At 42.3% G+C, this 14,847-nt stretch overlaps 1 protein-coding gene across 2 annotated transcripts; it reads left to right on the forward strand.

Annotated features, from left to right (window-relative positions):
• The first annotated feature begins 146 nt into the window (after positions 1–146).
• Positions 147–14,228, forward strand: LOC106136660 (uncharacterized). 2 transcript variants are annotated; one of them, XM_060949069.1, is made up of 14 exons: positions 147–2,876; positions 7,521–8,117; positions 8,286–8,348; positions 8,922–9,029; positions 9,206–9,304; positions 9,539–9,791; positions 10,278–10,374; positions 10,732–10,852; positions 11,116–11,269; positions 11,456–11,680; positions 12,099–12,457; positions 13,045–13,277; positions 13,355–13,438; positions 13,583–14,228. In XM_060949069.1, the coding sequence occupies exons 1-14, from the start codon at positions 2,819–2,821 to the stop codon at positions 14,021–14,023; spliced, it is 2,892 nt and encodes a 963-aa protein (XP_060805052.1). In that variant the 5' UTR covers positions 147–2,818; the 3' UTR covers positions 14,024–14,228. The 2 variants fall into 2 exon arrangements, with proteins under 2 accessions (XP_060805052.1, XP_060805053.1); XM_060949070.1 differs by having other exon boundaries at positions 8,961–9,029; positions 13,583–14,227.
• The last annotated feature ends 619 nt before the right edge of the window (positions 14,229–14,847 follow it).

The raw sequence follows: 14,847 nt of genomic DNA on the forward strand, positions 1-14,847 counted from the left end.
TCTCCGCATTTTTAATCAGTCCATGACATTTATCGAATTGTGGATCCATAATTAAAGTTGTATTCACTTCCTTGCAGATGTAGGAAGTGGGTATGGCCCGCATTTCATAAAGATATTAAAAGTAAGAAGTTATATAGAGGCTTCCTTACTTTTATTTCGATTTTGAAATAAATGCCGAACATTATTTTTGAATAAATTTTGACGAAATAATGAATTCTGAAAGAGGCCTATACCCGCCTCACCAAGGTTGTCGCTCGCCCAACCGAGCTATAAAAGCCGATAATGTGCTTTGGCGAAAAACTCTAACTAAATTTATATAATATTAAACCATGTGTGCTTTAAAATGAACAGGAAATAAGACAAGCATTATTATGAGATATACAGGCTATTCATTTTTTATTGATCAATCCACAATATGTGAAGAGTTAACTAGTGCACATGTCATGTGTTTTGTCTCTAAATAAGAAAGTTATGTTGTTCAATTCAGGTTAGCCAAAGATTGGCACGAGTGGGTCCGCAATAAACTCTGAGGCTGTTCAAGTATTTCACAACAATCGGGTAATTCATGAGAACAGGTAATATCGTAGATGAAGCCGCGCGAAGCTAAAAGTTCGCCTCAAGTAATTCACTCGGTGGCCTCGATAACTATATTATTCTTCTTCACCTTGCGATATGATTAAATAGACTAATAACAACTTCCTAGAGCTTGTGACGTTAATTATCACCATATTTAAAAAAATTGGTGGATTATATATGAAACTAGCGACCCGCCCCGGCTTCGCACGGGTACAAAATTATAAATGTTATTATACCTACATAAAAACCTTCCTCTTGAATCACTCTACCTGTTACATAAAACCGCATCAAAATCCGTTGCGTAATTTTAAAGATTTAAGCATACAGACAAACAGACTAAAATAGCGACTTTGTTTTATACTACGAGTATGTAGTGATTAGCGTTTTGCACAGGAAGAACAAATTTAATCAAAATAAGAACCAGAATTATCTTTTGCAATCTCATAGGTAATTCATTGATCTTTTTACTATAAAAACCATTCGGACGGGAATCAATAAAATCTTTGAAGCCGGTTTGGACTGGTCTTTCGGAGTTGATTTTTTTTTGGAAACAGTTATCTAAAATTACGAACTAAATGGTAAGCTGTTGGAGCAAGGTCCGGAGAGTACGGCATAATCATTTTAAAGCATAACGTTCTTTCACATAATGGTTTACGCATAACTATTCAAGGCATACTAACTGTGACTACATTGCTGAGAAGTCAATATGAGTTTACAATGGTTTGCTCATGATACAGATGTAACTACAAATACTTAAGAATATCTCTTATTGATTCAAAGATTGTGCCAGGTCAGACAAACTGAAATTTTAATTGCAACCTTCTCTCAAATTAGGCATAGCGCGCATTTATTGTTTGCGTTGGGCCGCATTATGTAACATGAATGCAATGCGAGACATTCCGGTCTGCGCCTGCGACGGCAGGAGCGAGCTAAAGGTCGTGTTGACCAAACTAAAGTTCAAGAACGCCACGCCATAAACGCGCATCTATTAAATACATAAATGTTATAGACATTTATGTAATAGCCCAAATTTATTGATATAATAAACAAAGCAATTTTGATATTTCCACATTATTTAATATCTATTGTAAAAGTTTCTTCATCAGCAACGCTGCGATTTTAAGATATGAACTTTACAAACATTATTTTTTAAACAAACAAGTATCTACTTAGACGAAGGAAATATTTTGCATCTACTCTATTAGTACTCTCTATCTCAGTTGTAATCACATCTATATCCCTTGAGGGGTAGACAGAGCTAACTAGAATAGATTTATATTATAAAATTGGAAACAAAGTATTTCTTATTGACGTCACATCACTTTAATCCAATTATAACTACTACCACTTTCAAAGCGCATGTGTTGAAGAAACGGTGGAACAAACTACACTGTAGCATTTTACCGGACGTCAATTTACAAATATAGATCTCTTAAATCTAAATCGTGGACAAATGCACATTGTTATCACAATCCCAAGTTTATAAGCCTATCCCTTAGTCGCCTTTTACGACATCCATGGAAAATAGATGGAGTGGTCCTATTCTTTTTTGTATTGGTGCCGGGAACCACACAACAATTTGTTCTCATGAATATTAATTGCAAATTCTAGACGACTACAGGATCACTCGGTCGACCGGTTTTATTAGTTCCAATTTAAGAATATGTGTTATTTATCTATTATGGGCGTATGTTGTAAGTACCTACAAGTAATTATGCCGCAAACGGCGTATGCATTTCCAGAGCTTTCATCAGGCATTGGATCGGTCACTGCTATAGGCCCTGCTTAGGTACCCCGGCAGCAGGCTGCTATGATTAGTGTCGGCGGAGGAGGCACACGAAAAAATAGATATGTAACTCAAGAGGTTATACGACAAGGGGAATTATCCATATTCAGCACTTACCTATCCATATTTTCAGACACCCTTTGTCTTCTTAGCTTGATTAAACAAATTCTTTCAGAGGATCTGGCTAAGAACAAAAGAAGTCTCACTCCAAGAGCGGTGACCTATGCACTGTGTAAATGATTCCCTGAACATCTTCGACGTTTAGGAACATCCTAATTCTGGTGTGAGGTCGCGGCGCGCGGTGGGGATCCACACTACATAACGTTATGTCATCGCAGCCGCTGTATACTTATCCGGCGCTGTCGCCGGCACAACCACGCGATTATTTTCTTAGTCTTTTCTCTTGTAAAGTTCGTGTCATAGTGTTAATAAAGTGCAGTGATAGAAACCCGCAGGATGTGGCTGCCACGAAGCGCCGCGCTCGCGAGTGTGGCCCTGGCTCTCTGCTGCCTCGGTGAGTGCGCCTCATCTTGATACAATCGATCGTAAACATTTAGTAGACGACATAGTTACACTTACGCATTACACCTTTGAGAAACTTATAGTCGACATAGATATTATTAAAACACGTTGCTTTCCGTAATAGACTAATTTTATTTAGAAAGGAAGTTACTCAATGTGTTTACATAGATGGCGCTACTAACATTTTATAATTTTTATTTTGTTATCTATGGTATATTCTAACACCCCCACTTAACAAAATAAATGTGAATTTCTAAACAAAATACAATTTTTTTATTTTTCCTTAATACCCAACATGTTCATAAACATATAATACTTAGTTGACAAAAGGCCTTTGGTGAGCAAATCAGCAGGCATTTCTTGTGTTGAAATATATTCAATATCAATTAATTTATTTTTAATTGCATCTCTAACATAATGAAAGCGGATATCAATATGTTTTGTTCGAGCTTGTGCCTGATGACCTGTTGCTAATTTTAATGCACTTTGATTATCACATTTCAATTTAATGGCACACTTTTTACCAGTAAGCTCATACATTAGATTTCTTAAGTATATAGCTTCCCTAGACGCTTCTGAAAGTGCAACATATTCTGCCTCGGTACTGGATAGAGAGACAGACTTTTGTTTTTTACTTTGCCATGAAATCACAGAACCATTCAATACAAAACAGAATCCACTATAAGACTTACGATCTATACTATCGCTACCCCAGTCTGCATCAACAAAACCTGTTAGTTCTGTATTATCCTTATGATATGTTAGACAATAGTGTTTAGTTTTCTTTAAATATTTTAATATTCGTTTAGCATAGCTAAAATGTGTTTCATTATAACAGTTATTAAACTGGCTAAGGTAACTAAGGGAATATGACAAATCTGGTCTAGTTAAAACTGCCAAATACATAAGGCTTCCAATTAGTCTTTGATATGGAATATTTACTATACAATTTTCAGCCTTTTCTAAGTTCAGTTTACTCTCTATAGGGGTATCTATAGTTTTACAATCTTCCATATTAAACTTTACTAATAATTGCTCTATATATTCTTGCTGATCTACAGTTATAGTATTACATTCCTTATTTACATTAATTCGCATGCCCAAATAACGTTTAACAAAACCTAAATCTTTTAATTTGAATTCTAAACTTAACACATTTTTCAATTTCTCAGTTTCTGTAACATTATCAGAAAATATTAAAAAATCATCAACATATACTGCTATAATAATCTTTATATTCTTATTAAAACATGTAAACAAGCAAGGTTCGTATTTACTTATCTTAAAACCATAGTTAAGCAAACAATCTTTCACTCTTTCATACCAAATTAAAGAAGACTGTTTTAGCCCGTATATGGCCCTTTTAAGTTTTAAGACCTTTCCATTTTGCTTATTTAGAACACCCTCTGGAATAGACATGTAAATATTCTCTCTTAAATGTCCATTTAAAAAAGCTGTTGTTACATCCAGGTGAGTTATATCCATATTCCACTGTACACTCAAAGCAAACAACATTCTCAGCGTAGAATGTTTTACAACAGGAGAAAAAGTGTTTTCATAATCGATACCACGCCGCTGCGTAAAACCCTTGGCTACAAGTCGCGCACGGTACCGCACTTTATTGTTTATATCTAGTTTTTTATTGAACACCCATTTGTGTTGCACAATTGATCCAGTACTTGGTATATTGACAATTTCCCATGCATCATTATCCTTGAATGACTGCAATTCCTCTTGCATGGCCTCTCTCCACTGGTCAGCTTCAGGTCCATTCAGCGCTTCTGAGAAATCTATTTGTTCGACATCTGGAATAGAATTAGATAAACAAATGTTTCCATACCCAAAACGTTCTGGAGGTTTTCGGAGTCTCTTATTTGGTAATCCTGGAATTGATTGCAACTCACTGCTTGAGATATCTGTATCTGTGTATGTGGTAACTGTATCATCATCATTTTCATCACTAGTTGGATCAGTGTATACAGACGTATTCAAATCTGAAACATTGCTAGATTCACTCACTAGAGACTCCCCCACTGAATCTCTGCAATCTTCATTTGTTGTTGGAGACTCATGCCCTTCAGTTTCAACATTGTCTTGAATCCATTCTGCTGTATCTTCATCATTGATCTTAGATGATACTGTTTTATCTTCCATCGCTATTATATCTCTTTTCACAGTCACAATATTTTTTGATGGATCATATACACGATATCCCTTCACTGTTTCTGAGAACCCCACAAGAATATGCATTTTTGCCTTCTTATCCCATTTTAATCTCCGTTCTTTAGGTATGTGAACCATTATGGGACTGCCAAACAGACGTATATGACTTAAATCTGGTTTAGTTTTATACCACGCTTCATACGGTGTTTTATTTTCTAAACTTGAAGTTACAGATCTATTTTTCAGGTATACGGCTGTATTGGCTGCTTCAGCCCAGAATTTCTTTTCCAATTTTGCATCAAAAAGTAAGCATCGTGCTTTTTCTACAATAGTCCTGTTAGCACGTTCACACACACCATTTTGCTCTGGTGTATATCCAGTTGTTTTCTGGTGAATAATTCCTTCACTGAGTAAGTACTTTTCCATCTCACTACTACAAAATTCACCACCATTGTCTGTACGCAATATTTTAATTTTTTTATTCTGCTGATTCTCAGCCATTGCTTTAAAATTCTTGAATATCTTGAAAACTTCATTCTTATGTTTGTGAAAATATATGAAAGTCATACGACTGTGGTCATCGATGAACAAGACAAAATACTGAGCACCACCTATGGACTTTGTTTCCATGGGACCACATACATCTGCATGTATGATGTGTAGTGTTTCTGTGCTAATTTGTCCAACATGATGAAATGGTAACCTCATTTGTTTACCTTCGCAACAAGTTATGCATTTAGTCTTTGTCATATCACTAGTATCCGGGTAAGACAATCCATTCACAATGCCATTTTTCATTTTATTTAAATCATTGCTGTTAATATGTGCTAAGCGCCTGTGCCAAAGCTCTGCACTTGCTGCAGTAGGTGCTGCCAGCATACAATCAGCTACTTTAATATTTAGCTTGTACACTCCGTTTGTTAATGTTGCTGTGGCTACCAACACATTCTTATTGTTACGAATGTAGCATTGGTTTGTTTCAAAAACAACATTGTTTCCTTTTCTTATTAGTTCACTCACTGACAACAAGTTCGTAGTTAATCTTGGTACGCATAGCACATCTTTAACCATGATGTCGTAGTTACAGTCGGTTGAAATTTGTACGTTACCGGAACACAAAACAGGCACTTTCATATTGTTCGCAACGGTTATCTCAGACAAATACGGCGTAAAATTTGCTTCTTTTACCCATGCTTTGTTGGCCGTCATGTGTGCACTTGCTCCACTATCTACGTACCATTCATTTGTACTGTAATCTCCATTTAAAAATACCACACTAAAAGCATTTGATTGTTTGTTTTTCTGCAATAATGGACACTGGTTTCTATAATGACCCGTTTGTTTACATTTGTAGCAGGTTAGAATCTTGTCGCCTGTCGCATTGGTTGTCACTGTCACTTTTGAGTTCGCGCCATTTTTATATTTCTGTTTCTTATTATTAATGTGTGCAACAAATGCAGCGTTACTGGAATCCATGTCATTTTTTGAAACCTCCATATCAATCAATTTAGATTTTATTGCATCGGTGGTAATCTGCATTCCTGAATGCTCTATAGCCATGATCATAGGCGAGTATTTATCAGGCAAACCTGCCAATAGTAATGAACCTACCCATTCTTCAGTGATCGTAAATCCTGTGCCTTTTAATCTCTGTGCCGTTTCGACTACTTGCGTGACGTATGAAGTCATGGAGTCACAATTTTCTTGTCGTAACGAGATTAAATGTCTCAATAAAGCTATTTTACGAGAAAAACCTGAGTCATCGAACATTGTCCTCAGTTTAATCCATAACTCCAAAGATGTTTTTGTTTCTTTGATGTGCACGTACAATCCAGGGTCAATGGTTAAAACAAGCTTCGCCTTGGCTTTTGCGTCATCTGATGCTTTAGTCTCGAAGTTGGCATCTGGCTTCGACTTGATATAGTTCACCAGGTTGTCGAGTACCAAAAGATTTTCGACCGCGAAACTCCATTCGTCATAGTTTTCGCGTCCTTTCAACTTCGGAACACTTTGTAAATAGTTCACAGCCATATTTCAACGAAATAGCAACAATTTTCGACTGTTTTACACTGAATTAACACAGTAAAAACCGAAAAAATAATGGATATTCGCCCATAACCTATTAAAACACGTTGCTTTCCGTAATAGACTAATTTTATTTAGAAAGGAAGTTACTCAATGTGTTTACATAGATGGCGCTACTAACATTTTATAATTTTTATTTTGTTATCTATGGTATATTCTAACAGATATATGTGTATTATTGAATTAAATATACCTACTGCTGTTTTGGTCTCTGTTAGTACTGGGTGCCACAAAATTATTGATTATATTTCATTATAATTATGTAGCCTTATTATATTTAATATCATTTAAATATTTTTAGATTTAACAATTCCATATCGGCAAACCACGGAAAAAGTAAACGGCAAAGGTCATCAGCTAAGTTCCTATTAGACTATTATATTTCCAGATGCCGCTACTGGTGAAGGTTCGCAAACAACAGCCGGCGCACGACAGGGAGGAGAGAGGAAGACGGCGAGGGGGGCACGGCGCGTGCGCACCGAGCCGGCGAGACCTAGCAGGGACATCGGCATCAAAGGCGCTGATGAGGATTACTTGGTCAACGTCGAGAGGTCCTTCAGAGGAAACACCTTCAGAGAGCTGGAGGAAAAGAGAGGACGGAGCGACACGCTATCCAGGGACTTCGGCGACGTGACAGGACTAGGCTTTACGCCCAACGAGAGGGCTAATGCCTACGCTTCGAGTAGAGATTCCGGAGCGGATAGAGACCTCGGAGCTTCACGAACACCTTACAATTTTAGAACTTACGACTACAAGGATACCAATTTTAACGAACATATTGATAGGAATAGAGATTTCGGGCCTGCCCGAGGGAGAGACGAATCCGGCCGGGGATTGGAACCGACTCGCCTGAGGGACTACGGTAACGACGCGGGCGGGCGTGGGAGCCTCGGGTATTCTGGCGCAGCGGACCCAAAGGATACACAAACCAACTTGGCTCAGACCACGGAAACCGAGAGTCAGCGCTGGCTAAAGATTTTAGGAGGTTTGTGCGAATTTGAACAATAATATTTCTTTGCATATAGGCAGTTGAACAACTAACATGTTAGAATCATGACGTACAGTGAATGTTTTATTTTTTTCACTTACTCTGTGTAAAACGGTTTATCTGTTCATAAATATGATATACATAATTATCTTTTATAACTTACAGACTTTCTGAGATCGTCAAAAGAAGGACGAGAGTTACTTCGCACGCGGGCTGACCACGTTATAGGTATGTTCACTATTTTCTTCAGTAGTTTTTATTTAGTTCATTTAATTATTTTTTTATTTCATTAAGTTTATATTTCTTTCATAGTTCAGTTTATTATTGTGCAAATCACATACATACATACATAAAATAACATCTGTACAGAGCCAACAGTCTTGAAGACCAATAGGCCAAGTTCAACTTCTTGGCTGAATGATTGCTCAGTACTGTCTATGATAAATGGTATTTTACGTGGAAATGTATTAACCAAACAACTGTAACTTCACTTTGCTTGTACCTATATCGAACTGTATTCAATTTCTACAAATATATGTACAACTTGTACTTTTTTATAGGTATGAAAATACAATCAGACTTATAATTTTTGCTTTTCAATTCGTGTTATGATCGTCACATTTTTATTTTCGTTTTTTTTATATCTATAATATACTTAAGAAAACTTATTTTATAATATACCTATCGGTACTTATTTTATTATATCTATAATATACTTTGAGTCTAGTTTTTATGACAAGCCAATAAAAGTTAAACAATTAATATCAAGGAAAGGATAATTTACGAATGTGTAGTAGATAGACCCGCTGATCCCAGTGAGTGTTCGCTCGCACGTTCCAGTGGGCGGCGACGCGAGCGGCCAGCTGCCGCTGCCGCTGCTGCTGGTGCCCGTGGCCGTGCCGGACGAGCGTGAGTGCCTTTCTTACAATATAGCGTTCCATACTATATAGGGACTGTCCGACTCGTCCATACCTGATCTTTCCTGCTGTTTGTAAATCTTGCGCATCGATTTACTTACATCTAAGCTACCATTTAGCTTAATGCCCAAGTGACCCTTTTGATTAGTGTCTTGTAACGGTTTTCAGAGTGCGCGGTATCGAAGGTGTCGCCGCAGCCAGAGCAGCCTTCCGACGAGTACCTCCCTCCGCACTCCGGCTCCACAGCCACACCGCCCGTTGTACCAGGTAACAAAAACTTATATAAGTATTTCTACTTTGTTCAGATTTGACGTCTCTCTCCTCGCGGCGTCCTGTGTTACCAATGGCGGGAGCGCGCTAGCACCTCCCGTGATCGCGCTGTCTTGTTCTTTCGTTTGCATAGAAATTAATCAAACACCCTTTTTGCCTGCCATGACCGCCTTGCCCGCCCTTCCAGAACCTTTTTTCATCATCAAGTTGAATGAATCTTGACATTTCCAGATTCGAGAAACCTCCGCCCAGAGGACGCGTCCTATACCGAAACGCTGCTGGAGTTGTTCCGGGCCATCGAGCCGCGCGCGCCGCTGCTGCCGCCGCTGCTGCTCCCGGAATCCCCGCCCCCCGTGCCCCCCACGCCGCCCCCCACGCCCCTGTCTATCCCTCCGCCAGAGAAACTTCGCTTCAACAGATCGCTGCTCATAAGAGCGGAGCTTACGGTCTACTATTCTGACTACACTGAACCTTACACCGTTTGGTAAATATTTCATTTTAGTTTTTCTGCCGCAGTTTCATTTTCGTAGTCATTATCTGCAGTTACTATTGGAACAACTCTAGTGAAAAGTTTAAGTTTTAGGTGTTGTGTGTGATGTGAAAGATATAGCGACAGGAATAGAAGATAAGACGTGAGAATAGGAAGGCCTGGACATTCTAGTGAAAGGTCAGGTCGAATGTATGCTAAACCAAAGAAGCTGACATAAAAGGATTGATCCGGCTCGAAGGACCATTTGATGGAGCCGAAGCTTAATATGGATCGATTTAAAGAAAATGATGCCCTGTTTTTGCAGGGTCTTTTATTCGCTATTCGCTATACATAGGTAGATATAAGTTAAAAATATTACATAGCATCCATTTCCTCCGGTGTTTCGGACTCAGAGCGCAATATTCATCAGTTACTGTTAAAATAGTTTGAAGGCATTCCGAACTGTGTTGGAGATAGTTGAACCGTCGGCATGTCCCGCAGGTACGACGCGGAGAGCGGGTCGTCGCGCGCGGACCTGCACGGCGGCAGCACCGCGCTGTTCCGCGCCGTGCGCGGCGGCGACGTGCAGCGGCTGCAGGTCTCCGCGCCTTCTTACCGCCTTCTTACCTGCGTCTACACGTGCCAATTTAAAAAACCGTTTAGGAGATTTCAAATCTATCAATAAGACAAACAGCTGAACGTGGCCTATCAGTCTTTACAAGACCGTTGGCTCTTTCTACCCCGCGAGGGATATAAACGTGATTATATGTATGTACGTCCTTCTCCAGACTTTCAAGTAAATTGGTTCAAGGTATGACGCGTGAAGAGATTATAAAACAATCAAATAAACTTACTTTCCAATTTATAAATAGTCTTCTTATGTTGTACTTTCCAATGTATTTGGTGACGTCGGTCGTACCAGCGCGACGTTGTAAATGAGGTTGTCGTTGTCCAGCTGCGCATCGAGCGCCACGGCGAGGAGGAGCGGCGCCGCTGCACGCGCCTGCGCACGGCCGCCGCCGCCGCCGACCGCGCGCCGCCCGGCCTGCCCGACCCCGAGCCCTTCCGCTTCCAAGGTCGGTGCTGCCTCCGCGTACCTCGACAGCAGCCGATCCGTGGCTCAGATACTCCATTCTCCTTTATGGTTTAGTTATAGTATTCAAAGTTATCTTACACGGAAGTCTTGTAGTGATATGCTACTCAAAGAACCGCATTTCAAACGTTATTGGTGTAACTATAACTTCTGCCATACTGTTTATATTAGTTTATTTTTGGTATCTAACTTTATGAATTTAGTGCAATGAATCATCATTATATGTGTTCCGTCCGGTGGCTACAGGTTACAACGACACTTCAGCGGGCCGACTGGAGCGCTGGACGTATGTAGTGTCGGGGCAGGCGGGGGAGCTGGGCGGGGCGCGCGGGGAGGCGCTCGTGTTCCGCCACCTGCTGCTCGTGGCCCGGCGCGCCGAGGACTACGCCGTGCCCTATCTGTGAGTCTCGCCGAGTTCTGGTTCGGCCCCCTCATCCAGAGAGGAGCCCGGGTTCACACAAATGCAGTTGCGGTCAAACGCACCTGGTGGCGGTGCACTTACGAAGATATAGTATTCAATCGTAAATTTAAACATAATCCTAAGTTGGCGTGCCTTCTCCAATGATGAAACATGAGTCCGACCCAGGTACTCGGTGACGGTGGACAGCTCGGTGCTGGGCGCCGCGGCGGACCGCTACGAGCACCGCTACCTGGAGGTGCGCGAGCAGCGGCCGGCGCCCGCCCACATGTGGCCGGCGCCGGCGCGCGACTGCGACGCGCTGGAGCGCGCGGACCGCGTGGAGCACGTGGACCCGCTGCGGGAGTTCACCATGACGCACCGCGACACCAGGTGCGACGCCGATTTCGACAAGTGAGTACTACTTTCTTCTACGCGACTAGGATGATATGGTTTCATATTTATTACTTTATTCTTAACTAGCGACCCGCCCCGGCTTCACACAGGTGATAAGAAATGATGCTGTATTGCTTTAAATCACTTCGTAAATAAGCCATTGTTTCTCTTAAAAAGTAAAGGATAGAATTGGGTAGGATAAATTTTGTAGTATTGGGCTTTAATAAAGCGTGTGACGTAGTTTTGAGGGTTTTTTAAATGTGAAAATGATGACGTTTAATTTAAATAAAAATAGGCTCAAACGGCTCAGAAGCATGGGTGTAGTCTATGTTTAAAAGGATGCAGTTGTTTTAAATGTCACCCTGTATATATACATATGTTGTATTATGAATCCTAAACATTGAGTCAGTTAATTTCATTGTTCCCGACATTTCAGATTCAAGGAGAATTTCGAAGTCACCTATGACAACGTCGTCGAGGAGGCCATCCGCAAAACCATGTTGATACGCAACACGCGTTGGGTGGAGTCCGCGAACAGGCAGGGCGCGTCCGCGCTCATGGCGGTCAACGAGCTCAGCGTGCTGCTGCCCGACGAGACCAAGCTGCTGCTGGGGCTCGTGGACGGGGACGGGGAGGCGGGGGGGGCGGGGGAGGTGGGCGCCGTCCCCGGGGACTTCACGCCGGCGCCGCCGCCCGAGCCCTTCCCGTACTCGGCGGAGGACGTGTCGCGCCTGGCCGAGCAGCTGCCGCCCGCCCTCAGCTGGAAGCGGCAGGGCGCTGTCACGCATATCCGCAGTAAGCGTCTTGCAGTATACTGTGTAAGGAGCCAGGGTTCCGCATGTTAGACGATCCTGGGGAAGTCGATTACGATCAATATACACTGTCTGTAAAGTGTTTCTTATGTGCCATAAAAAAGATAAAGATGATTTCATTCATTCAAATCACAAGAATCGACTCTGTTGTTGTTGAATGTATTTTTCACCACATTAGCATTGGTTTAAAGTAATGTCTGTGATTGAGCAAACAGTCATTAGTACAGTCGCTCGCGACGGAACATGATTCTACATACATAAAATCACGCCTCTTTCCCGGAGAGGTAGGCAGAGACTACCTCTTTCCACTTGCCACGATCTCTGCAAACTTCCTTCGCTTCATCCACATTCATAACTCTATTCATACAAGCAAACAATAAAAACATACAAACATGATTCTCCTCCTCATAAAACTCAAACTGGTAAAATATCTCTGCAGACGGAGATATTTTCACAATGTACAAAAAGAGAAACAAATATCAATCATACTATTTCTTTTTTCGCTTCGAAACCAGTATAAAAGCCTGCAGTAGAGGAACGCATCAAGCTATTGATCGTACCAAATTCCAGACCAGGGTTTCTGCAAGACGTGCTGGGCGTTCGCGGCCGTGGCGGCGACGGAGGGCGCGCTGTTCCTGCGCACGCGCGCGCTGGTGCCGCTCAGCGAGCAGCAGCTGGCCGACTGCAGCGCGGGCCCGCATTCCTGCGGGCGCGGCAACCAGCTGGCCCGCGCCTACGCGCGCCTGCGCGAGGGCGTCGCCGCGCTCGCCAACTACTCGCGCTACTCGCCCGACGAGCCGCAGGTCGGTAGCGACGGGCCGGCCGCGTGCCGCAGGACCCGTCAGCGGCACCGATCTCAACCCCCTTGTCTTGTTCACAGTACGGCCAGTGCCGCAAGGACGACGGGCCCGTCACTAAGATCAGCGGTTACGTCAGAGTGGACAACAGTGCTGAAGCCCTCAAGGTATGATATTTAGACAGAGCCAACCGTCTTGAAAAGACTGATAGGCCACGTTCAGCTGTTTGGCTTTATGATGGAATTGAGATCCAAATAGTGAGGAGGTGATAGGAGATGATGATGAAATGAATTATTTGTTTCGTCGTACAGGTGGCGCTCGCTCGCCACGGGCCGAACGTGATCGAAGTGGACTCGGAGTGCGGCGGGTTCATGTACTTCAAGGCGGGCGTGCTCATCGACCGGCGCTGCAACCCGCGCGCCCGCAACCACGCCATCACCGCCGTCGGCTTCAGCACGCACAAGAAGCACGGCATGTACTTCATCGCCAAGAACTCGTGGGGCCTCTCCGGCAACAAGGGCTACGTGCACCTGCACGCGGCCTCCAACGCGGCCGGCGTGCACTCCGCGCCCTCCTTCCCGCTGCTGGCCGCCGACGACGTGCTGCGCGCCGACCTCAGCGCGCTCGCCACCAAGCATCCCGACGAGAAGAGCATCTTCAACACCGACAGGAAGAGCTACCGGCAGTTCCTCAAGATGCAGAGAAAATTCAACACCAAAAAGAAATTCAAGGAGATTCTGAATCTTCTCTGAAGAAATCTTCTTATGAATAATCTCTTGTCTAGTCTTGATATATTCCCTAGTCAAATTTAAGGCTTGTTTGGGTCTCGTATAATTACTAAATATCAACTGATGTTATTTTAATGTTTAATTTAAAACTTGAATGTATATATATATGTATGTACATACATTCATAGCTCAAAAACTTGACGTGATTAGTTGTAATATTAATTTTACGATTAATAATTTGTCACTAAATATAACATAGAAATAAATTATTATTTTTTTATTTATTTATTATTTAATATATTGAATTGACAACGCGAAAGCTTGAGTAATTTTAACTTAATCATTGGCAAGGAGAATTTTTTATTGTCAATTCTTGTCAGTTTGAGAAATAGAAACATAATACAATACGAATTTAGCTAAACCGACACTCTTAGTCTATTAAAGCGATCATAGATGGCGCCGTCTTAAATTGAATCGCGCTATGGTTTCCCAAGTCACACAAAATATAGAAATCATTTTGCCCGGGCGGGCGGGGTTAGGTTAGTGTCGGCGGGGTTAGGTTAGTGTCGGCGGGGTTAGGTTAGTGTCGGCGGGGTTAGGTTAGTGTCGGCGGGGTTAGGTTAGTGTCGGCGGGGTTAGGTTAGTGTCGGCGGGGTTAGGTTAGTGTCGGCGGGGTTAGGTTAGTGTCGGCGGGGTTAGGTTAGTGTCGGCGGGGTTAGGTTAGTGTCGGCGGGGTTAGGTTAGTGTCGGCGGGGTTAGGTTAGTGTCGGCGGGGTTAGGTTAGTGTCGGCGGGGTTAGGTTAGTGTCGGCGGGGTTAGGTTAGTGTCGGCGGGGTTAGGTTAGTGTC

This window comes from Amyelois transitella, chromosome 18 (genome assembly GCF_032362555.1).
Source record: "Amyelois transitella isolate CPQ chromosome 18, ilAmyTran1.1, whole genome shotgun sequence".
NCBI lineage: Eukaryota > Metazoa > Arthropoda > Insecta > Lepidoptera > Pyralidae > Amyelois > Amyelois transitella.